General features: G+C 34.2%; 2 protein-coding genes across 3 annotated transcripts in view; both read left to right on the top strand.

The window, feature by feature from the left end:
* The window catches only part of DNAAF4 (dynein axonemal assembly factor 4), a 95,303-nt gene extending 77,969 nt beyond the window's left edge, over positions 1-17,334 (top strand). The window contains exons 10-11 of the transcript XR_012022572.1: positions 14,846-14,914; positions 17,317-17,334. The gene's annotated coding sequence lies outside the window, so the exon portion shown is untranslated. The remainder of the gene's footprint in view (positions 1-14,845; positions 14,915-17,316) is intronic.
* The window catches only part of CCPG1 (cell cycle progression 1), a 39,498-nt gene that overhangs the window by 2,083 nt on the left and 13,514 nt on the right, over positions 1-23,901 (top strand). For both annotated transcript variants that reach the window (XR_012022570.1, XM_072808665.1), the window contains exons 2-5: positions 14,846-14,914; positions 17,317-17,437; positions 19,262-19,338; positions 20,209-20,410. Coding sequence is in view for 1 of the 2 variants with exons in the window: in XM_072808665.1 (XP_072664766.1) it covers positions 14,855-14,914; positions 17,317-17,437; positions 19,262-19,338; positions 20,209-20,410 (460 nt within the window). In the remaining variant the exon portion in view is untranslated. The remainder of the gene's footprint in view (positions 1-14,845; positions 14,915-17,316; positions 17,438-19,261; positions 19,339-20,208; positions 20,411-23,901) is intronic.

Here is a 23,901-nt window from a genome sequence, read left to right as displayed (position 1 = left end):
CAAAAATTGAGGTTTAACTTCAACTCCAAGTATTCATGAGGTCTTAATAAAATATCCATTGTAAAGCTTTTTTTGTTTTTCAAGTTATATTTTATTTTCTTATTCTTTGAAGCTTTGCTTCCTCCCCAGATTTCAATTCCTTTTCACTGTTTTGTACTTTGAATTTGTATATTTGTGTATTGTGTTGGCTCAATATCCTTATTAGATATTTGGGTCCACTTTCAGAGCATAAGAAACATTGATGAACGTGTTTGATTTACTAATTGGTTCCACAGTATTATAGTTTAGATTGTGTAGTTATATTCTTATCTAAGTTAAATAAAGATTTAAACAAGCTAGGTGAGTATGAACTGCTAAGATCTCAGAGCAGTAGTTTCTTACATGTAAAGAACATAGACACAGCAGCAAGGCCTGTTAAGCCCAGGATATTTTAAAACAGAAAATGCAGACTCATCTAACAATGCAGAACTACTAGAGGCTGGATTGTTTGCATGCTTATGTGTGGTTAGGTGAGGAAGTTGCCATAATGTATGTGATAACTTATATTTTCAAGAATTTCCTTGCTGGCAGTTTTATAGTTTTGACTAGATTAAAACAAATTAGTGGTATGAGTGTGTTTCAGAGGTCATGTCCAATATATTGCACCAGATAAACTTGAAAAAAGTTCCTCAGTTTGAGTTCTAAGGTGTAATTTAGCCCTATAATGTGGGAAGGATTATAAGTAACTGATAAGTTTAGGGATTTTCTTTTTTTAAAGGACATATGATGTGTGGAAACTTGATTAAGGGCCAGTAGGGTTTTCTGAAGGAAGTATTAAAAAATTAGTAAAGTGAGTCAAAGATTTTCTTCCTTCATTACAGGAAGTAAGAAGTCTAATTTTTCTTTAGTATTTGTCCATAAATCATTATCCTAAAGCCTTCTGGTTCATGTTGCCATCATGATGAAATTACTGTAAAAAGAGCATTGGATTGGGAGTCAGGATGTTTAATGATGTTGAGCACATAATTTATGACTATCTTATTTCCATGTGTACGTTGTACATAATAGCCAGTTGCTTTATTTCATGGAGTATTTGTGAAGATCAAATCAGGTGTGAGAATGATATCACTTTATAAGTGGCAGAGTGATCTGCCCATGGAAAGTATTATTGGCCTACATAAGTAACATTTACATAAAGTACATTGTACATTTGAAGTGTGATTAGAATGTGATACATATTTCTTGATTGCGAAGTTTGATGGATAACAGTTAAATGGGAATCTTAATTTGACGTTTTTGGTAGAGCTTTTTTGGCTTTTTCTAGGTTGAAGGAAACCTGGCCCCTCTCCTGACTGTGACTTTGCACTCTGCTGCATTAAAGGTCCTGAAACTGCAGTGTGCTTTTATGGTTGGGCTTTTGATTTTGGTTTTGATTTTTTTTTTTTTTTTAATCGCACATCTAAAGTCTAAGAAGATCATCAGTTTAAGTTCTAACAGTAGGAAGTGGATGTTTTTTAATGTTCTAAATGTGTTTAATATTCTAAAATGTCACTTTAAGTTGATTTCATAACAGTGAGCCTACACTGAATATCAAATCCTAGGTCCTCTGAGAGATACTTTGCATGTGTAAGCATTGGTCTTTCAGAAATAGTTCAGAGCTTAGACACCTTCTGGGGGAGTCAACCCTGCCTATTATAGCATCTATTGTTGAGATTAACTTTAAGGTGGACATACAGAACATTCAAGTAGGAAAGTCTTTTAGAAACTTTTCTGAGGACTTTATGAGAGTAAATATAAGTGAAAGTGAAAGGCAAAGAAATATGTATCATGCATCAGTTGGTAACAGCTGTCATATGGTTAGTTGATAACTCACTATCTTTACTAACTTTCTAATATTAATACTAAAAAGTAACAATGGATGTATATTTCATTGTTCTGTATTTATAAATGGAAAACAATAGAAGTGCAAAATCCCTTTGGTTTTCATAAAATTAGGATGAATTAAAGGGTATAGATACATGATGGATATGTATTTTATAATAAGCAAAAATTAGTTACTTTTTAAAAATTTGAGAATAGAGGAAAACAAGCAAAAACCCAATAGTTTACTTATTTATTCATGAAAGGAAAAAAGGGGCCACCAGAGCCTCATGGTGCCCAAATGAGTATGGAACTTGGTCAAGTTTTATGTATATGTTGGCTCTTTCAGGTTCTTCCAGATTTAAGATAAAACAATCTCAGAAAACCAGGATTTTTTCTCAGAATGAAACACCTGGTGAAAACATTGTTTACATATTAACAGGCATCTTAATTTCCCTATGGTGTTTGAATTCATATTGTTGACTCGGGTCATTTCAGACTTTTTATTAAAGGTGTGGCTGGCTTCCTTTAGAGGGAAACAAAAAAAGAGTACTTTTATATTCAAATATGGCAGTGGTTGCTTTTGTTTCCCAATTTGAGGGATGTTACATCATAGAAGGAAACTTGTGAAGAAATTGTGTATTGACTCACTTCTTTATTTATTTTCTAGATCAAAAAGTTAATTTGCTGCATGTCACTGTGTTGATGCCTTTTTCTGGGCATGGGTAAAGTGAAATTACTACTCTGTTCTAGATTTTTTTTTCCAGATACCTATCTTTAGTGATAGATTTCAGTGTTTTTAAATGAAATTCCACTCCATTAGAACTAGGAGAGGGTAACTTACTATAGATAGGTTATGGTTATCTTTGTATCCACTCACATGATGAATATAGTAACAAGAGGCAGGGCAGCCATAGGACCCACATCTGATTGCCATAATTACTGCACTGTGGCCTCATCAAAGCTCTGTTTCATCAAAGTGTCAGTTTTCTACAGTTGACTTCTCATTCCTCAGATGGGAAACATTTTTCTATGACTCCTTTAAGCCCTTTAACTTGTCATCTTCAGAAGATGATTGGATTTGTACTTGTCATATACTGTACTTTAAATTGGGTTTGTCTTTTTATTTTAGAAAAAAAAAATTTTTCTGCTGACTATAAAGTTAGTAACTGGTCACTGAAAATTTAGCAGATACATATAGTTTTGGTTTTATATTTTTTAAATATAATTTTTTTAAATATTCAAATTCAATTTGCCAACATACTGTAATTTTAGTTTTTTATATTTGAAAGATACTCTAACATTTTAATATTGCATATAGATTAATGTAAATAGCATTTTAATATACATATTTGTCTTGCTTTTTAAAATGTATTGATATTTCTCCATGACAGGACATGTTGATCTACTCTATCTTTTTAATGGCTGCATTAATTATAGATATTACAAATTTTAATTTTAATAAATTCACTCTTGGTATACCTTTTGCTTTCTAATTTTATGTTGTAAAAACTGTTCCATCAACCATTCTTACATGTAGGTGTATATATTTTTATACTCGGGTGAGTATTTCTATCAGATAATTCCTAGAAATGAAATGAATAGGAAATGAAAGAGAATTAGTGGGTCACAGTGTATCTGCCTATAAAATTTTGTTGTTAAAAATCACTGAAGGAAGCGAAGCCTGGCTGGCTCAATCAGAAGAACATGTGGCTCTTGAGCTAGGGGTCGGGAGTTTGTGCCTCACATGGGATGTAGAGATTACTTAAAAGTTTAAAGAAATCACTTAAAGGATGATGGTATACATTTCCACTGTTTACAATGTCTGTTTTCCCCTAACTTATTAACCTGTTGAGTCTTTGTTAATTGGTTAGGTGTTAAAATAATTTTGCTTCTCCTTTGTTATCTTTGGTATTAAGTTTGAGTATTTTTTTCACTATTGTAAATTTATTTTTATGTTTTCCATAAATTGTTTCAGCATGTTCGTTGCTAAATTTTCCACTCAGTGTTATAGCCTTGTTCTTACTGGCTTATTGGTGCACTTGAAGTGTTTTGAAAACTCTGTCATACATATCACAGATATCTTTCCAGTATATCATTCATATTTATATATAGTGACTTTTGGCAAATAAGTTTATGCTTTTTAAGATCTTTTCCTTTCCAATTTCTGAGTTTGGTGTAAAGCTTAGAAAAATATTTTATTTACCTCAGGATTATAAAGCTATTTTCCATTTTCTTTGAGTCTTTGTGGTTTCATTTTGTATATTTAAATCTTTAGCCCTATTTTACCAAGTGATCTTAAAATTTTATGAAGTCTTATATTAATGCTGATCTTTCACAAGGCAAACAGAAAATGATGTATTGAAAGTCTTTTGTAACATCACATTTATGAAATTTAATGGAGACTGCGATTCCTGAATGATGCAACTTGGCAAAAAACTGATTTTTTTCCTTTGAGAGGCAAGATAGGAGAACAATGAAATTCGCTTTCTTTTTTAATTCAAAAGTATTTTATGTGAAAGTGGCTGTTTTATTTATGCATCTCTTTCATCCTCTACCTTTTACACCAATGGTGGGAAGCTTTTATGTTGTGTTTTAAGCATCCAAAATGGCAGCCAGAACTTAGTTCCATATTCAGAATTACCTGTCAGATCTTTTGTCCTTGATGTTTTTGGAAGGCCATTTAGCTTTGCTTTTGCTTGGTGAAAATATGTTGCAAGATTTATCTACTGTAAAGATTAAAAAGTCCTACAGAAACTTAGTCTTTTTCAAATAAAGGGTTTACTTGATCTTTCTAGCCAGTAAGCTTGAAATCAACCTCTCTAGGGTAGTATTTATGTTTCCCACAGCACAAAAAGGCCTACTGGGTACTAGGGACTCCTAAACTAGGTTTATTTATTGCTAGCATCTGGGGACAGAAATAGGGTCAGCATTGTAAGTGGTTAAAAAAAAAAAAAAAAGTATAAACTGAGCCATCACTTAAGATTAGACTACTTTGAAAAAAGAAAAATAAAATGGAAGGTTTTTCCCTCCCACAGTGAACAGCTTGAAGACTCCTTAATTCCTGAAAGAGATACATTTCTCACCATCTAACTACAGGAGTATTTATGCCAATATTGTTTTAGGTGGGGAGATGGAGAGGGAAAGAGAATTTTAAGCAGGTTCTGTGGCCGGCATGGAGCCCAAGGCGGGGTTCAATCTCACAACCCTGAACTGAAATCGAGTTGGGTACTTAACTGACCTGAGCCACCCAGGTGCCCCTAGTCAAAATAACTTTTGAAATGTGAATTTGCCAGATTACCATAAAGCATAATGTCAGAACCATCTAACTTAAAGTCTTTGATGACTTTTTTTCTTGCATCACTATTTTTTGTTTTCTACGATTTTATTTATTCATGAGAGACACAGAGAGAGAGGCAGAGACCTAGGCAAAGGGAGAAGCAGGCTCCATGCAGGGAGATGCAGGACTTGATCCCGGAACTCCAGGATCATGCCCTGAGCCAAAGGTAGACACTTAACCGCTGAGCCACTCAGGTGTCCTGTATCACTGTTTTTCATTGATGATAAAAACCCATTAGCAACTTAAACGTCCATTAATAGGATAATAAGTTATGATAGATACATAATACATTATGTAGTCATTAAAGTCATTTTAGGGGACACCTGGGTGGCTCAGTAGTTGAGTGTGTCTGCCTTTGGCTCAGGTCATGATTCTGGAGTCCTGGGATCAAGTCCTGCATTGGGCTCTCCATGGGGAGCCTGCTTTTCGCTCTGCCTATGCCTCTTCCTCTCTCTCTGTGTCTCTCATGAATAAATAAAATCTTATTTAAAAAGTCATTTTTAATTTTTAAAACATTAAATAATTTGTTATATGGCTAATTGGAAAAAGTAAGGTAGGGAACTTGTTGACCCCAATGCTTATATAAAATGTTTGGAAGGATATATCCCAGGTGCATTTAAATTAAATTTACAGCAAAAATAAACTGTATGTACTCCCACTGTTGAGGAAGACATTCTTGCCCATGCTTTTTGTTGCCATTATTTATGGTCTCAATTTTACCTGAAATACCCTCCACACTCTTATCTGCACATTTTGCTTCACTTTGCATTTTGCCTAATCAAAGTCTATTTTATGCCCTGAAGGATAGTAATTGTAATAAAAGGATTTAGAATAGTTTTATATAACTGGTGTTTAATACATATTTGCAGAATGAATGTGAATGAATGAATTTATCTTGTTGCCAGAAGGTTGAAGCAACTTAAAGAGGTAGATAAAATGCAGGAAGGTAACAAAAGAAGAGTGAGACAGAGGGAACATAGTGATAGGAATTATAAAATGGAACCAAGGATAAAGATACTCTTCTACCCACAATATACATTACGATGTCTATATTTTTACCAAGGCTAGGTATCATGAGGGAAAACTCTTCTATTACTGAAGCCAGCTGTTCAAGATAAGCCATTTAGTCTAACATTACAATCAGAAAGAAATTTCTACTGATGATTTTTCTAAAGATGCTTGAAAATGTAGTGAAGTATGTGCTTACTAACAGTTTCAAGGAACAAGATAATGAGTTCAGTAGGGCTCTTTTTTAAAGTGACTTGTTAATGTAGATCAGTGGCATCACAACAGTTTATGTTGGGTTGAGGTTAAAGTGTAGCACTTTAAGGAGGGCTGTCTGTGCTACAACAGTTAGAGAGTAAAATGCCTTGGCATAGATCTAGACTAGACTTCACTGTCTTTAATACCAAACTGAGAGCATCTTCAGTATTACATCAGAAAGGCTGGTCTGATAGATGCAAGAGTATCATCATCTATGATTGCTGAAAGTAAGATGAAATGATACAGAAGCCAGCTCCAGCTGGAGACTTCCATCTTTTTTAAAAAATAGATTCTGCTAGGCTTTTGTAAGAGGTCTTTTTAGAGCTGAGGAATACAGTAACCTTGTAAGACCGCTGGGTGATGTTGTATTAGACATCATCAAATTTTCTTTCCTTGCTGCTGGAGACTTTGCTGGGAAGCGCTGAAGAGTGGGTGAAATTGTTAGATAATAGTGGATTTCTTTCTTTTTTTTTTTTTGATAATAGTGGATTTCTTAAGCTTTTCTATTTCGACGTCTTCATTGTGGTTAGTGATTTTAGTGGCTCTCAATCCCTTTTGAGAATAGGCAACATTAAAAAATATTCATAACTGTGCTAAGTTTAACAGGCAAATTAGGGGTGGGGTTAAAATTGGAGGTTTTTATCAAAGCCTTGAATGTAGTACTAATAAGCAAAGTTATTCAAGGAAAAAAGTAATATAAACTACCATTAGGTACGTTATGCTAAGAAGTAAGAAGTAAATACCGTAGATTCAAGGGAAGGGGAGAGATAATTGTGTCAGATACTGTGATCTAGGAAAACTTTTTGGAGGGCTGAGCCTTAAATATAAAAATCAGAAGAAAGGAAGGAGGAAACCATTCCAGGAAATAGAACTTGAGTAAGTGAAGATGTGGAGGTAGGACTGTCCATTCTGTGTCCTGGAGGCAAACAGCAAGTTTGTCCAGATGAGAGTTCGAGGGAGACCTAAGTGATTGGTAGGTTAGAGCCGGTAGTGAAAGCTTCTGAATATCTCCACAGAGTTTGACTTTTTATAGAGAATACTTATTCTCAAGGTCAGGGGGAGACTTTTGAATGGGAAGAAAAAAAAATTGTACTTGGAGTAAGTATTGTTTGTAACCTGCAATCAGTTCATCGTTGTATGTAAGTGTTTAGAGTGGTTGTATATGTTTAGGAAAGAGTTGAAATATGGTACTAGTGATAAGTACCATAATATATAAAATAGCATTGTATTGGTACAAGGAATATAGATCAGTGGAATAGAATGGAGACTACAGAAACTGATTCATAAATCTGTAGAACTTTATATAATAAAAAGTGGCATTTCAAATCATAGAAAGTATGCAATTTCAATAATCAGGACAATTTCTAATACTAAAGGGAAAAAATCTGGATACATAGATTTAAATAGCTAAATGTAAAAGCCAAAATTGAAAAAGTGTTAGTAGACAATATAGGAGAATAATGTTGTAATCTTAGGAAAGACTTTCTAAAGCAAGATATAAAATACAGGTGTTCCTTTTTTTTTTAAGATTTTATTTATTTTTTCATGAGAGACAGAGAGGGGCAGAAACATAGGCAGAGGGAGAAGGAGGCTCCCTACAGGGAGCCCGATATGGGACTCGATTCCGGGACTCTGGGATCATGCCCTGAGCTGAATGAGCCACCCAGGTGTCCCTAAAATACAGATGTTCTAAAGAACACTTTGTTCTCCATCTTCTATCTTTGACAACATAAAATTTAAAAATATATCTATGATAGAAGAAATTTTTTAAAAATTGAAGCATTTTAGAAGAAAATATTTGTTGTGTTAACAGTGAATTATTTCATGACCCATTTTATAAAGAACTACACATCAATAAAGATAACCCAATAAGAGAGTGTAACATAGGAACATTAGATAATTTACAGAAAAGGAAATAAGGATCACCAATAAACATTGGAGATGTACAATCCCACTAAGTTATCTGGGACATGCAGATTAAAATGAGGAGATCATTCTTGCTCATGAGATGATTAGAAATTAAAGAGGGTTATTTATTACTCTGTTAAGGTTATGGAGAAATAGGTATCCTACTGTTTTGTAGGAGACCTTCCCTAACCTTGTTTAAAATTTGAATCCCTACCCACCCTCCATTCCCTGCATTCAGTTTTCCTCTTTCATACTTTGTTTTTTTCCCCGGTACTTTCTGTCAAATGGTTTACCGTATATTCTGCTTATTTGTGGTGCTAGAATATGAGCTCTCTTCAGGGAAGGTGTTGGTGATTTAGTACCTCACTGTGCTGTATCCTCAGCACTTGGAATAATTCATGCACGGCACATAGCACTGGCCCAATAAATATATGCTGACTGACTGAATGAATGTGATATTTATGTTCCAGATCAAGGTAGGCTCATTTAAAACATTTCTGTGGGGTTGTTACTGGACAAAAACTAGAGTATAAAAGACATCTTAAAAGTTTTTATTAGTTGAGATCTTGGATTCTTTTCCCTTTCTTAAGATGATCTGGTTTAAACCATGATATCCTTTTGGGGAGGTGAAAGTTCCAGAGTCTTTGAAAAGCATTTAGAAATAGGTTCTTGAAAGCTAGCTGGACTGACTCATCTTTAAAGTACAGCAGCATTTCTTGGGACCTTTGCTAACAGCCCATTGGTTGGCTTGCTTTGGAATTTTGGATGTGTGGGAGAATAATGCCTCCATTCTCCATCCTGTCTAATTCTAGAAGATATGGTGGCAGGAAACCGTACACTTTTCCATAGTAAAATGTAGCTACTCAGGAAGGATGAGGGGCACCATCATATCAGGTAATACTCACTCTAGTTGTACATTATGAGATAAAATTGTTGCTGTGTTATTTCTTTTGACAGCTGCCACCTAAATTATTTTACAGTTACATCTTTAGACTATAACTCCCCTAAATTCAGGCTCCAGCATCTTGCTTGATGTTTTTACTTGGATGTGATCATCACTGTCTCAGATTTAACATGCCCCCAGACAGTTCACTAGTTTTCTTTTCATAACCTACTGCTTTTGAAGCCTTCCTGTCTCAGTGGCAATTTCATTTTTGTATTTGTGTAGCCCAGGAGTCCTCTCTCACACCTTACGTTCAGTATTTCGGAAAGTGCTATTAGCTGTACCTTCAGAATACATGTGTTACCTGTCCACTTCTGACTGGTCCAAACCCCCATCATCTCTCAGCTAGATTATTGTAGCTTTGTAAGTGACGTACCTGCTTCTGCCTTTGCTCTACCTTCACAATGCTGTCTCAGTAAGGCTACCAGAGTGCTGTTTCTTTCCTCATAATTCTTGTGACTTTTAGTTTATCTCAGAATAAAAAGCTTAAAAAAGGCTTAGGATCCGTAAGGCCCTACATGGTCCATCCCTGCCTGTTAGTGCTCGGTTCTTGTCTCTTCCTGCTTTCTTGCTAGGCCACTCTTCTCTACCACACAGGCTTCCTTGCTGTTACTCAGAGATGCAGGCAGGCTTCATTCCAACTTTGTACCTGCTGTTTGGTCAGAAACGCTCTTCCACCAGTTAACTGCATAATGATTTCCTCACCTATTCAAAATAGATGGTAAGATATATTTTTTTAATGAAGCTTTTCCTATGTTTTTAAAAATGAAAAAAATAAAAAATAAAAATGAATCCTCTCCAACCCAGCATTTTCTGTGCTACTCTCCTTTGTTTTGTCCATACTAGGAAATAAACCATCAAATACACCTAGCTGTTTATATTGTTGATTGAATGTCTCCAGTGTGGAAAATGAAATGCACAGAACAACTGAGATGATTTTAATTCAGGTTATTACAATATGGAGAAAGTTCATTAATGAGAAACATCTCGGAGAAAACCAAGGGGTTTTATAGGGACAAGTAAACAAGGGAATCATGAGGAGGGATGGAAATGACTCTTAACTGCGTTTTGTGAGGGCAAGTTGGTCCTTTGCAGTTAGTCATTTGTCAGAAGACAAAGCAGGACTGGGAGATTTTTTCAGTGTTTCTTGCTTTTGTCTAGCACAGGGCCCAGGTAAAGTTCAACATAGTTCTACTACGAATAGAATTTAAGCCCCAGGAGGTAAGACTCCTATTTGTTTTGAATCTTGGTGTATAGCATTTTCAATACCTAGCAAGTGCTAAGACCTCAGTAAATGTTCAACAGATGGATAAAGGAATGAATTTAAAATGTTATTCACCGTAGGCCTCCTGTTTGCTGAAGAATTTGATTATACCAGTGTAGAATTGGACTTTTCTGCTGTAAGTAGCTTCATAAACGAGATGAGACTCCATGGAATCCTGTTATCACCAATATGTGTTATATTCTGTGTTGAAATCATGTTTGTAATGATTATTGTCATTCTCTTCCATAGGGTTCTACATATAAAATCTTATGTGTTGTGAAGAAATATTCTTTAAGATTTCTTAAGAAGTGAGAGTCAATATAAATAATGTCTCCTGTTCTGAAATCTCTTATTCTGGGACTTAGGGTTTTATCTTGAAGGCAGTGTGATTCAGAAGTTTAAATGAGCAGATTTAAGTTTTAGAATAAACTTAGTGTAGTCAGCCTTATGTAGGAGTGACTTGAAGGAAATTGATTGCCGGTAGAGATCCATTAGGGAACTGTTACTGTAATTGAAGTGGGAAATGATGAAGTTGGGTTATGCAGTGGAAGTGGGGAATGGATAAGGAAGGAGTTAGACTTGGTTGGAATTTTGGGTCAAGGTGGGGTTTGAATTATCCTAAATCTAGGATTTTTGATCTGATATTTTGTGGCTTTTCCTTATAGCCAGATTGTTTTTGGCTGATGCTTTTCTCAGAAACCAAAGACAGGAAGAACAGCAGGAAGTGATTTTAGTTTTGTAGAGATTATATTTGAATACCCAAGAAACCTAAGCAATTATGGATATGTATGACTGATTAAAGAAACTACTCAGGAATGAAAGGAAGCCTGAGTGTAGAAAAGTGCTTCAAGCTTAATTATCTTCATAAGGCACCCTTAGCTTTATAACTTTGTATTTTTTTATGCCTTGTAACTTTCCATAAACTCTGCATATTTCTGAACTATTAGTAAAGCTAATAATTAAGGGTTTGTGCATTTACATTTGGTCAAAATAACAAACCTCATGGGTTCCTCTAGAATCTTGAGTTCCTTGAGGAACACTTAGACTTGTGTTACTTACTGCATCATCATCCAGAAGTCTTTACCTTTCTTCTTTTTGAGTGCCTAATATGTGTCAAGCAATGTGCTGTGTGTTGGGAATATATAATAGGTAAATAAGTAATTACAGCACAGCGTTCTCTTTCAGGTAGTAGATTAGGGAAAATACTAGTCTTTGGGGATGGTGTCAGGGAATTGTTCACAAAGGAAGTAATGCATTAGCTGAGATACCAAAGGTGGGTACAGGAGTTTGGGTTGAGGTAATGGGATAGGGAACTGATTAGAATATTTGCAAAAGCCCTGGAGTTAAGGGAAAGCCAAACCTTTTAAGGGAATCAAAATCATGAGGGGAAAGGGAGTGGATGGAGAGAGGATGAGGTGTTAGAGATAAAGCATTAGCTATACAATGCCTTTGAGCATTATCCTAAAGACCATATGAAAATCTTAACATTTAAAAAAAAAAAAAGAAAAATTTAACATTTTAAAGAGGTAATATAATAAAATTATCATTTTAGGAAGATCACTGTCAAGTGGGGAAGTTCAGATACAATGGCAGCTTTTAGAGTCAGTGTGTCTAAAGTGGGGCTCAGAAATTTACTTTTTTAAAGTTTTAATTGCAGTGCACCCAACTTTTTGAGAACTGCTGACTTAAAATGATTCTTTAGTAGGGCTGTGAATTTTACTTATCCAAACTGTTTCTGGTGTTGTGGCCAATAGGGATTCTTTTTCTCCTTTGGCCTAGATGTCAAACTTGTTCTTCCTTCAAGATGAGTAAATAAAGAATTAAACTGGGCCCTGATTTAAGTGAGCTCTTTGATTTGAAAAACTCAGTTATGCAAAAGTCATCTCAATTCAGCATTGTATATAACCTTATTTTGAATTGTTGGCATTGTTAATTTCATCAACTGAGCTGTTAGATTACTTTGTTGGAAAACAAAAGCTAGGAATTTATCTGTTTAAAAGAACTGTTTAATGGAAATTACTTAGAGAAGGGTAGGAGATAAACACATTAAATATCTCTGATTGGGTTTGGTAACCCACAAATTTTGGAAGATTATTAACAAAATAAAGCTGGTAAATCTCAGGGATGAGATGGAGCATGAGAATGTGGGCTTCAGAGGAAGTTAATTACCATCTTCCACATGGTGAAGAATGCTTTTTAGGCTTCAGCCAGCTTTCCTTCTTGTTCCATATAGAATGGTTTTTCTGGTTAAACCAGAAACCTGGGAGTTCTCCTACCAATACTCTTTTCCTCTTCTATATTTAGTTATTCAGTCCTTTTAAAAAAAAAAAAAAAATCTTTCATGTTTTCTAAAATCATTCCCAATTTCTCCCCCTCGTCAGTCTTGGTTAAATGTAGGCGCTCATCTTCTCCAGGGATTATTGCACTGATGGCTTGTATCCTGCAGGTTGAGGGCTCTTGAATTGCTTCCTCATCTTAATATATGCACTTTTAAAGATTCCTATCTGATACTCTTTTAATATTCCACTCATGCTGGATTAGTGCCTTCCTTAGAATGTTCATACTTGATTTTTTCTGCCTTTGTTTTTGTTCTGTGATGCTTTTTCTGTTCTTTTGGGAAACCCTTCCAGTGTCTTTTTTTTTTTTTTTTTTTTTTTTTAACGAGGAAACAACTTTATTTTTTTGTAATAACTCTTAATGCGAGAGAGCATGTCTAAAAAACATTGCAACCTTATTTATAAAGCCTTCTTTGACCATTCTCCTTTCCTCTTGCTAAGTTAATTACTGTCTTGTGTAGTCTCATACATCAACCAATAATTTTCAGATTATTATTAAAAAAATGAAGTACAAATCGTAACATATCATAAGTTTTTTTAAACTCATGAAAACTGGTTCATGAGGCATTGAGAGTTATATATTCAGTTTAATAAGGAATACTGAAATAAAATTGCTAAGATATACAATTGGTTAATACTCTGTAAGGTATACAGACTATAACCTTTGGGGTAGTCTTCTCTACTGGAAAGAAAACATTTATTGCACTGTAGTAGTTTACCTTTAGATTTGTAGTTATAAACTGCCTGGGCCCTAATCAGTTGTAAGTAGGAAATCAGGTTAATTGGTGATCTCAGGTAACTTATTAGAAAATGCTCTAACATGACTGTAAAAGTGATACAGTCATCTTTATATCTTATTTTAGATTTTGAATAATTTTTCTGAAAACATGCTAATTTTTATATCATTTGTGACTTAAGCACCTTCTCATTTTGTTATTATTCTTTGGAGGTAAGGGTAGGGGCAGAAGGAGAGAGAGAGAGAGGGAGAGAATCTTAAGCAGGCTCCATGCTCAGTGCAGAGATGATCTGCGCTGAAATCCAAGAGTCTGATGTTTAACAGATTGAGCCACCCAGGCATCCCAACACCTTCTCCTTTTAAAATAATAAAATTTTTAGACCACTCTTTTTTGCCTTGTTCTTACTGGAACACTGGTTCCATATTAAATTGTCTGAAATAGAATTCTGTTAGAACACCAACCATCAAGATGGATTCTGTGTGTTTTCCATGTATGTACAATAATAAAAGCATTTATAGGACTTAAATATATACAGCAAAGCCAGTAAGATTACCATTTAGTTAGCTTGGTTTTGAAGTTTAAATAGGAGTTTCAGATAGAAAGGGGAGAATAAACCAGTTAGAGTGACCAGTATATATATATATATATATGCTGGTTTAGGACTTAAGTTTACGTTATTGTCAGTGACCACAAGTTTCTAACCGATCTCTGGTCGTTTTCCTACCATTTTAATTTAGGTGAAGTATTGCTGACACCGTTATTTTCATAAAAACTGTTTGATCGTGTCGTCCCTGCTTGAAAAATCTCCATTGCTTCATGTAGCCAGTACTTTAGACTTCATTTTGCTTGGCCTGGGAGCTCTTCCCCTATTTGATCTTTTAATGAAACCTTGATTTACCCACACAAAGTGGCTTCTTTCCCTTCAGTTCTGCTTGGCCAAATCTTACATTTTCTTTCAGACCACAGCTTTTTTATTCCTACAGTATGACTGTCTACTATTCTAGTTCAGGAGGATCTCTTTGTCTTAAAAGTTTGGTTGTATTTGTTCATGCAAGTATGCAGTTATATGTCCTGTGTGATAAATCTGTGGGTGGGTTGTCTCAGTTTCACCTAGAAGGCAGGCAGTAAGCCACTTTTTGCATTTGGGCACATATAGTGCTTCCTATAGAATTTTTAAAAATGTATCCCATGTGACAATATGTTTTTTATTTGTAGACCTGAAAAATGTCTGAAAATTCCAGTGACAGTGATTCATCTTGTGGTTGGACTGTCATCAATCATGAGGTATGCTATTTAACATTTTTATAAGGCCATTTGTAATATTATAGTGTATCAGCTGTTTTTTTTTTTTTTTTTTTTTTGAAGGTCAGTATTTTTCTACATTGAAACCTGAGGTTCCATTGTCTATAGTTTGGACATTTTCCCACCCACATTAATCTTCACTTCTGAAAACTCCTCATGAGCTAATGTCTTCTGCATTATTGTACATTGCTTTCCTTGGCTTTGAGACATTAGGCAAATATTAATTGAGGGTTTATTATTATTTAGGCCCTGTACTTTACCTACATTCTCATAGAATTTTGAACAACTTCTGTGGTATAGAGTGTTTTCATTCTCATTTCTTAGATGAGAAAACTAGAGCTTAGAGAGGTTAAGTAATTTGGTGAAGGTTATGTAACTAGAAAATGTCAGAGTCTGCATTTAAACAGATCAGAAAGGAGCATGGGGAACATGTGTTCTACTTTGGATATGTTATGCTACATTATGTTACTAACAGAACTTGATAGAAAAAGGACTACGGTTAGAACACTTTAAAAAAAAAGAGTTTTATTATAGAAGTATAATATTACATAGCTGGCATATAATAAGCATTAATTTATTTTCCACACTGGAAACATATGTGTTTATTGTAGAAAAGTCATAAAAATTCTGATGAGTAGTGGCACCTGGATGGCTCAATTGGTTAAGTGTCTGCCTTCAGCTCAGGTCATGATCTCAGGGTCCTGGGATCGAACCCCATGTTGGACTCCCTGCTCACTGGGGAGCCTGCTTGCCTACTGCTCCCCTTGCTTGTGCTCTCTCTCTGTCAAATAAATAAAGTCTTTTAAAAAATTCTAATGAATAGAAGCACTAAGTTAAAAATCATTTATATCTAAAGTTTTAATGGATTTATCTATAGATTTTCTATTTGTTTTTCGGATCTCTTAAGCCTTGACTTGTTTTCTTTGATTAATAAAAATTTAAATGGTATTTTTATAATTACTTTGATAATTTAAGGTTTAGACAGTTGGTTACTCATGTCTTCTTAAAATCAACATTAACCAGAAGAGATGTTTTATTCTGCAGTAAAGTTTGAAAATTTGATAGCAGCTGTATCAATTGAGATTGAGGTGGTTTCTGTTTTCTTTTTTTAATAAGTGACTTTTCTATTTTTAACCTGTTTTCTGTAAAGCATAGATCATCTCCCATAGGAATAACTTCTCCTTCAGGATAATTAATAGTATAGGATCAAGGAAGCTGTGAGAGTCTTACTTGTGAGTCTGTAGTATGAAGCAAGATAGTAAACCTCTGGCACTCAGCCAAGTGTGTCATTGGAGTATTCTGTAATAGAGACATCCTGTCTTACAGTAGATCATATTTGTATTTTTATCCTCCTTCCCTTTGTATCTAGTTTTCAGGTTCTGCTGCTAATGTCTCTTATGCAGGTTTCCTTTTCCTTTCCCTTTGCCATCATTCCCTTTGCCATCATTCCCTTTGGCACCATTCCTAGGCCAGAACTGGTCTCCCCTGCAATCCCCAATTCAGCCCTAACCTTGCCTGTTTCTATCATTTTCCTGCCACCTTAAGCAAGTGTCTTAACACTCAGAGTTCTCATTCATGAATTCTTTTTACTGTTTTGAGTTATATATGTCAGGAGAACTTAGACCTTTCGATTTCATGGGTCAGTAAACCACAGGAAAAATTGGGAGAGAGGCATTGGGGATAGGCAGAAGGAGCTTAGTGGCTAATTTTATTTTGCTAATTAATAAAGGATTAAAAAAAACTAAGATCCACTGTTTTATTATAGAGAAGACAGTCTAACATTACAGTAGGGAGGACAACTTTGGAAAAATAAATAATACTCTAAAGTTTTATAGGGAAGGTTTACTCCATTCATTCTATAGATTCATTTTAATCCTTGCCCTTAGGCTTTTTAGTTTTCTACATTGTCACAGTAAATAGTTATTTGCATATGGAAATTTCTCTGAATAGGCTATAAACTTGTATTTTGGATTTGTATTTTTTATACCTCATAACACATAGTGAAGTGCCTTGCATAGTACTTTCATAAATGTTGAGTAGAAGTAAATTAATAGAAATAGCTAAAGTTTAGTTTAAAAACATCCTCTGGGATCAAATTTATTGCTTGGGCTTATTATCGAGTAGAGCATTTGATTTTTGGTTGACTTTTAGAATTTAAATTTATATATATATATATATATGAAGAATCTTAGCCTGTGATTCTATCCTGCCATTTTCCTGCCATAGGTCTTTATGGACTAAATTGAATAAAAGGTAGTTAGATTAGATACCACTCCCTTTGGAGTATGGCATCTAGGACTTTTAACACTGGAAATATCTACCTGTAGTCGTGTCCAACTTTGAGCAGCTGATAGACATATAACTGATTATCACTTTTTCCATAGGGGTCTGATATAGAGATGGTGAATTCTGAACATGGTACAGCCAGTGACAGCTGTGAGCTCGCTCCAGAATGTACATCTTTAGAGCAAGAGGAACTACAAGTATTGCAGTCAGAGCCGGGAGGTAAGATATTAAAAAAGGTCTTTTTTTTCTTAAATATGATGTGTAAACAACAGGATGAATCTTTAACCTTTTTTCTAGGTGGGCAGCATTTCTAGCTAACTTAAGTGATCAGGTCACTGAATGACTAGAATGTTAGTGTGGATTAGGTAGGTAGTGGTACCTAATGCCCAGAGGTTTGTTTATTTGCAGCTGTAGTATATATTTGGGCCTCTGTATAACTCTCTGATACTACAAGTGTAACAAGTAGCTAAATACTGCTAATCATTGATTAAGGCTAGTGATTTACAAAATAATTAATCATAAGGGATTTACTAAACTCGGATTCTCTAGTTATCATGCTTCAAATTACTGTTGGTTAGAGGTGGTAAAAGGTATTTAAATGCTGTACTCTTCATTTTTAAAGTACTTCTTAAACTTTTTTAAAAAACTGCATTAAAATGTAAACAGAACATTTACTCAGGAGATTAAAGTGAGTATGTCATGCCTAGAAGTATGATAGATTATACTTCTTAATCTTGTCTTCAGCCTATATTGATTATTCGTGTTGGAACACTGATTCTCATCATTGATAGGTCAGAGAGCTCTTTGAGAATCTGAAAGCTGTGGATTATTACTCCCAAGTAATGCATATACTCACATATGTAAAAGTACTTTGAAACTTCCTTGAGAGTCTTTGGATCCAAGTCCATCTTTGTTGAAGAGTCTTAATTTCAGATTAATATTTTGTTAGGGGCTATGGAACACATACAAATGGGATAGTTTTTCTTTTTTTCTCCTGTTTTTTAATTTTTGAAGGGGCTAATTTATATGAGAAATACATGTTCATGACAGAAAAAAATGATGAGCAAAAAAAATTTTAGGTCACCTTTAATTCTTTTTATCTGGTTGTAAGTACTGTTAACATTTGGTTGTGTTCTTTGCTATGCATAAAATGTATATGTTTATCATTTTGTAGTATTTTTAACTTGTATTAAACTTTTAATAGCTTTTTTCATTAAAAATATAATTTTATGAACTTCAGCTTTTTTGTACACCCTTTTATTTGAGGAGTTTCTTCTAAAATATATCTGTTATAGTGACATTATCTTATTTTTTGTGTTCTTTTGAATCTTTTTTATTGCAAAGAATTCATAATTTGAAGCTATAGTTTTGATTCTTGCGTTACCAGGCATTGACAATCATTAGAATAGTAATACTTTTAGGAATTTTGAATAAACGTCATGAACTCAGAAAATGTACCATCAGATGTCTAAAAATTGGTTTTCCAAATTAACAGATTTTTTTTTTAAAGATTTTATTTATTTATTCATGAGAGACACAGAAAGAGAGGCAGAGACACAGGCAGAGGGAGAAGAAGCAGGCTCCATTGCAAGGAGCCTGATGTGTGGGACTCAATCCTGGGAATCTGGGATCAGGCCCTGAGCCAAAGGCAGATGCTCAACTGCTGAGCCACCTAGGCATCCCTCCAAATTAACAGGTTTTTACAGATACCTTGGATTCATTACTTTGGTATTGTAAAGTAGAGATTATGTTTACAAAAAAAAAAAAAAAAAAAAGATTATGTTTACTTAGAGATTTATATTGTTTTTTAGTAGATCTTAAGTGAATTCAGTATCTGAAATAATTCCGACAGTTTCAAATAATTTGAATAGAGAAATCTTTTTAAACGCAAAGGTAGAGTGACTTTTATCATTGTATATGATATTTAATTAAATCCACTTTTAAAAATTAGGAATAGATTTTATGTACTCAAATTATAATCTTTGTGAACTACAAAAACTCAGTTAAGTGTAATTGATTGAATTGATCTTTGCTTTTTATCAGAGAGTAGCCAAAATGGCACACCATTAATGGGAGAAGCTGCTTATCCAGCTTTGGAGGAAACGAAGTCAGCACTTGAGGTAAACTTGTGTTGTACTCTATGGATATATGACATACAATATTTGTTAATTAATACTAAGGAATAATTAAAGCTTCCATTTCAGGTTGTGCATTCTATTGCTTTATGAATTATAAACAACTTCTATTAAAAATTTTGAGACTCCATAGATCAGTCACCTTTATGATTAGAGTTAGCTTCTGTCTTAAACTCTTAGGTGAGATGTCTTTTAACTTACCAAAGTAATTGCAAAAGTAATTTCTGTTCATTTCCCCTCTAATATGCTTTTCTTTGGAAATAGATTGCATTCTTGAATTATATTGAGAGATTACGTTATTAGGATTTACCTAAAAATGAAGGTTCGCTTTTAAATTTGAGAACAAACTGAATCTTGTTTTTTGATGTTTTACTTGACTTCTGGATAAAACTAGATGATTTGTATATGACATAGCTATTGAAGTTTGTGATATGTGTAACCAGAGAAATTTGTAATCACTCTTTTCTGGGCTTTCTGACTACAGAGTTATGCTCAGATAAACCCATGGAATTAGTGAGAAATGAATTCTCTCCCTTGTGTGGTCCTTGGCTTTAAAGGTGGGCCTATCAGCTTCTGCAGCCTATGATGATTAGCAACAGTTTGATCTAATTCTGAGAGAATTGCTAAGGGGTTTGATGGTGTTTTCAAACTAAAAGATGAACTTGGTATTGAGTAATCTTTGTCTTTTGGGCAGGACTCCTATCTTTTATTTTAAGCCCAAATTACCATACTACTTAAATCCTGGTATACACTTTGAACTACATAGAAAATAGAAAATATAAGGGTGTTAAATAACTTACTTTCTAAATTTATTAGACACTGACAGTAAATTTATTGTCTAAAATTATTCCTTAGAGAGAAGAAGAAAAGTCATCTGAAGACAATGTCTATTTTGGAACTGTCAGTGATGATTCTGATATTGTTACCCTTGAGCCACCTAAGTTAGAAGAAATTGGAAATCCAGAAACTCTAATTGTTGAAGAAGCACAGAGTCCAGAAGACTTAAACATGGGCTCTTCTTCCAGCAGCCAGTACACATTCTGTCAGCCAGAAACTGGTAAGAGCTGCGTAAAGAATACACTGCTAGAGATGTAAGGTCTCCTGGGACCACATTTTACATAATGGACAAGTTTTTATTACAGTTGAAATTTTTTTGGTAAAATCTACTGTTTAGTGTTTTCTTAGGTCACAGGGCCTACAGCAGAATTGTTATAACAATAAATGCCATCTTTTATTAAGTAAAAGATGAAAAATAATATCTTCAAGGAGATTTGTTATTGTCTTAAACACTCCAAAATGAATTTGACATATTTTAGATATTAAGGATGGAAGATTGAGCCATTATAACAAAAAAGCAGAAGAAAGTCGATTTCTACTTAGAATGATACAAATTTTGTATTTTAGAAATTGTGAAATAGCTTCTTATCGAAGTCTGTTAGATCCTTTCAGTTATTAATCATTTAGCAAACATTTATTGAATGCTACTTATGTGCTAAACAGTGTTCAAAGAGCTAGCAGAACAACAACATCCCAAAACCCCTGACCTTTGTATCTTTCATTTTAGATTGAGTCATGGAAGGGTGCCTATTTTAAGTCACGTTATTAATGCACTTAATGCCTACTATTCAGACAGTGATGTAGAGGTTAAAATTGAAGTACTTAGCTTATTCCTTTCTGTTTCTTTGGCTTAGCTTGAGGGATATATATTACATCTTTCAAGGTGGACATAAATATTTAGACACAAAGTTACTGGGAAATAAAAGAAGCAGACCTATGATGATGAACTCACAGTTACTAACCAAGATTTGTAACTCAAGGATGAATTGGGAGAAAGACAAGTTGGAACACTGTCAGTGACTCCTAAAATTTCCTAATTTGATGCAGAAATAAGGATGTGTTTATTTCAGGTCATTTTCTTAGAGTTTACCATTCTTTAATATTTATACTTGCCAGAACCAGGAATTGCTGTTATGCCATTTCAAGCTAATAAAATGTCAAATAGAGATTTTTAGCTATCTCATTTAATGACAGTTTGCTTATAAGCAAGAGTTTGAAAACACTTTTTTCAAATATTTAAATACTCCTCTGGCATTCTTAGTGGCCAGCCTTCGCCAGAATGGTATACATAGTGTATGTATTACGAGGACTAATGAATTGACTTCAGAATCTTTTTTGTTCAAACTTATTTTATTCATTTAGTTCCAGGGTCTGTGCTGTACTCAAGTAGTCTTCTTTCCCTCTTTCCTTTCTTTTTTGGGAAGACTATAGATGGTGGTTGAATATGAGAATATTCATGGGCCGGAAAAAGTCACATTGAAGCAGGAGGATTGCAGAAGGGTCTAGGCAGACATTTAAGAAATTGATCTTACAAACAATGTTTTCAGGAACTTGGATACTTCAAAGCTCATTACTCTGATTTTTATCTCCTTGCAGCTCTTGGGAGTTTTACAGTTTCAGTTAAAAGGCATATTTTATTAGGAATATTTTTATCCATTGCTATCTCTCCTGAAGGAATGAATTATTTCAATAAACAAAGTGCTATAAAGTTTCAAAAAATTATATTTTGGATTATGTTGAAAATATTATATATAAATCAGTTGCCAGGGGTCTTCGTTCTTTCACCTGTTTTTCTTGGTCTGTTAATCCCTACTACCTGTTGCCTGGTTATTTTGATTTTTCCTTTCTTCTCCATTTCTGTAGGATTTCAACTTCAGGTTTTTTCTTCTGAATTAGATTCTTATGGCAGTATACTTTTTGTTCATGTAAGAATACTATCCACTGCCCCCACAGGACTTCCCCCCAAGAAAGCAAAGTTGGGAGTTGTAGAAAAGTTTATATTGCACATACGTTTTTTTTTTTTTTTTTAAGGCGTGATCAATTTTGATGGAGCACAAATAACAATGTTGAGTGATAATTAAAATAAGTATTTTCAATTCTCTCTTTCCTTTTTAGTCTTTATATTAAAGCTTTATACATCTTTTTTTCCTGTTTATTCACAAAAGAAAGGTGGTGGGAGAAGCTGTGGAAGATTCCTGAATGCATAAGGGGATGGGATGATCAGCTGAAACACCATGTTCCTAGCCAACTTGCTTTCCAAGGTGGTGTGACTAAATCTGATCAGCTTTTCTAGAGCTGAGTGTGCCTAGTCACATTTACTATTTACTGAGTGCTTTAAAGATAACTGTTGTCATCTGTGATACTCTAAACAGGTGTTCAAATTGATCTTGTAATAAAGCTGGCTAAGCTTATTGCATGCCTTTGCATTGCCTGCATCTTGGACTCTGGGCCAAGTTAAGCTTTGAAAGAAATTTAAAAATCAAAATATTTCAGCTATGACATGTATGGGTTAAAAAAGATGGAAGCATTGGATAAGGATATCAATTTATTAATATGGATGAGGCTGGCTTGTTTACTTAGAATCTATATGAAGGCGATATGCTATTGTAGAATTAAATTTATTTAAGGAATTTCGACAAATGATTTGTTTTTACATTTACCCATTTTAGTATTGTTGAAATCTGACTTAAATATCCAGCCATGATCTTGAATGCGATGCCTTTGTATTATGTAATGCTTTGTTTAAGTCTTCCTTTCTTTCTTTTTGTCCAAGAAATGTAACCTCACAGCTGAGGCGACGGCATCTGGGAAAAACTAGTGATCAAGAATAACCAGATAAACATGATGGGCATAAGGGTCATGACCAAAAGATCTCTCAGTGGCATCTGTATCACTGAGTATTAGGAATATTCATTCATTCAGTAGTTCTTTTTGTCTTTGTGTTTGTTGTTGTTGGTGTGAAAGTTAACTGAATCCTTTGTGACCCATCTTTAAAAATTACTGCCTAACCCAAGTCACTAGCTTTCCTGTGGCATGGATATCCTGTCTTCTAAAGAACTGTTTTACTTTTTTGAAGCATGAATGTTTGTTGTTTTGGAGCTGTTTGTATCAAATTGAGGGTCACATTTTATCTCCTTACATTTGGTGTTTTTTTTTTTTCCCCTCTTTTAACTGGCCTTTGGAAATTACATCTAACCTTCTGTGTCAATATGTAGTTTATTTATTGATGGAACATTGTTAATAAGCTCTACATTTGAAAAAACTGAAGGTGTTTTGTTTTGTTCTTTTTGTTTTTTGTTTTTTGTTTTTTTTAGTGGATATATTACCACGACTTTAGATTTCTTATGGATTTTTTTATTGTTCTTTTTTACTATTCTTTTCATAAAGGAGCAGCACCAGACTAGTCCTTAATATCGGAATAGCTGTTGTGTCACTTCCTCATGCTGACATATTTACTAGAGGGTAAAATTAATAACCTTCTAGTAAGAGTGGCAGTCGAAGGGAAGGGCTCATCTGACTTCTGGAAACCTGTGTTAAACTGTATAGTTTTTGAACATTGATTGTGGACTCAAAGGATGGAAATGAAACTAGGGTCCAGATATACCCAATAGAGAACTTTTGGTAGTTCTGGTACTTTGTAAGTCACAGGAACTGTTCATATACTTCCCTGTGTTCCTTAAGTAGTTGAACTTAAATTCCCTCTATTTGAAA

This window comes from Canis lupus, chromosome 32 (genome assembly GCF_048164855.1).
Source record: "Canis lupus baileyi chromosome 32, mCanLup2.hap1, whole genome shotgun sequence".
In the NCBI taxonomy this organism is placed as follows: domain Eukaryota; kingdom Metazoa; phylum Chordata; class Mammalia; order Carnivora; family Canidae; genus Canis; species Canis lupus.
This window is presented reverse-complemented; position numbering and strand designations above follow the sequence as displayed.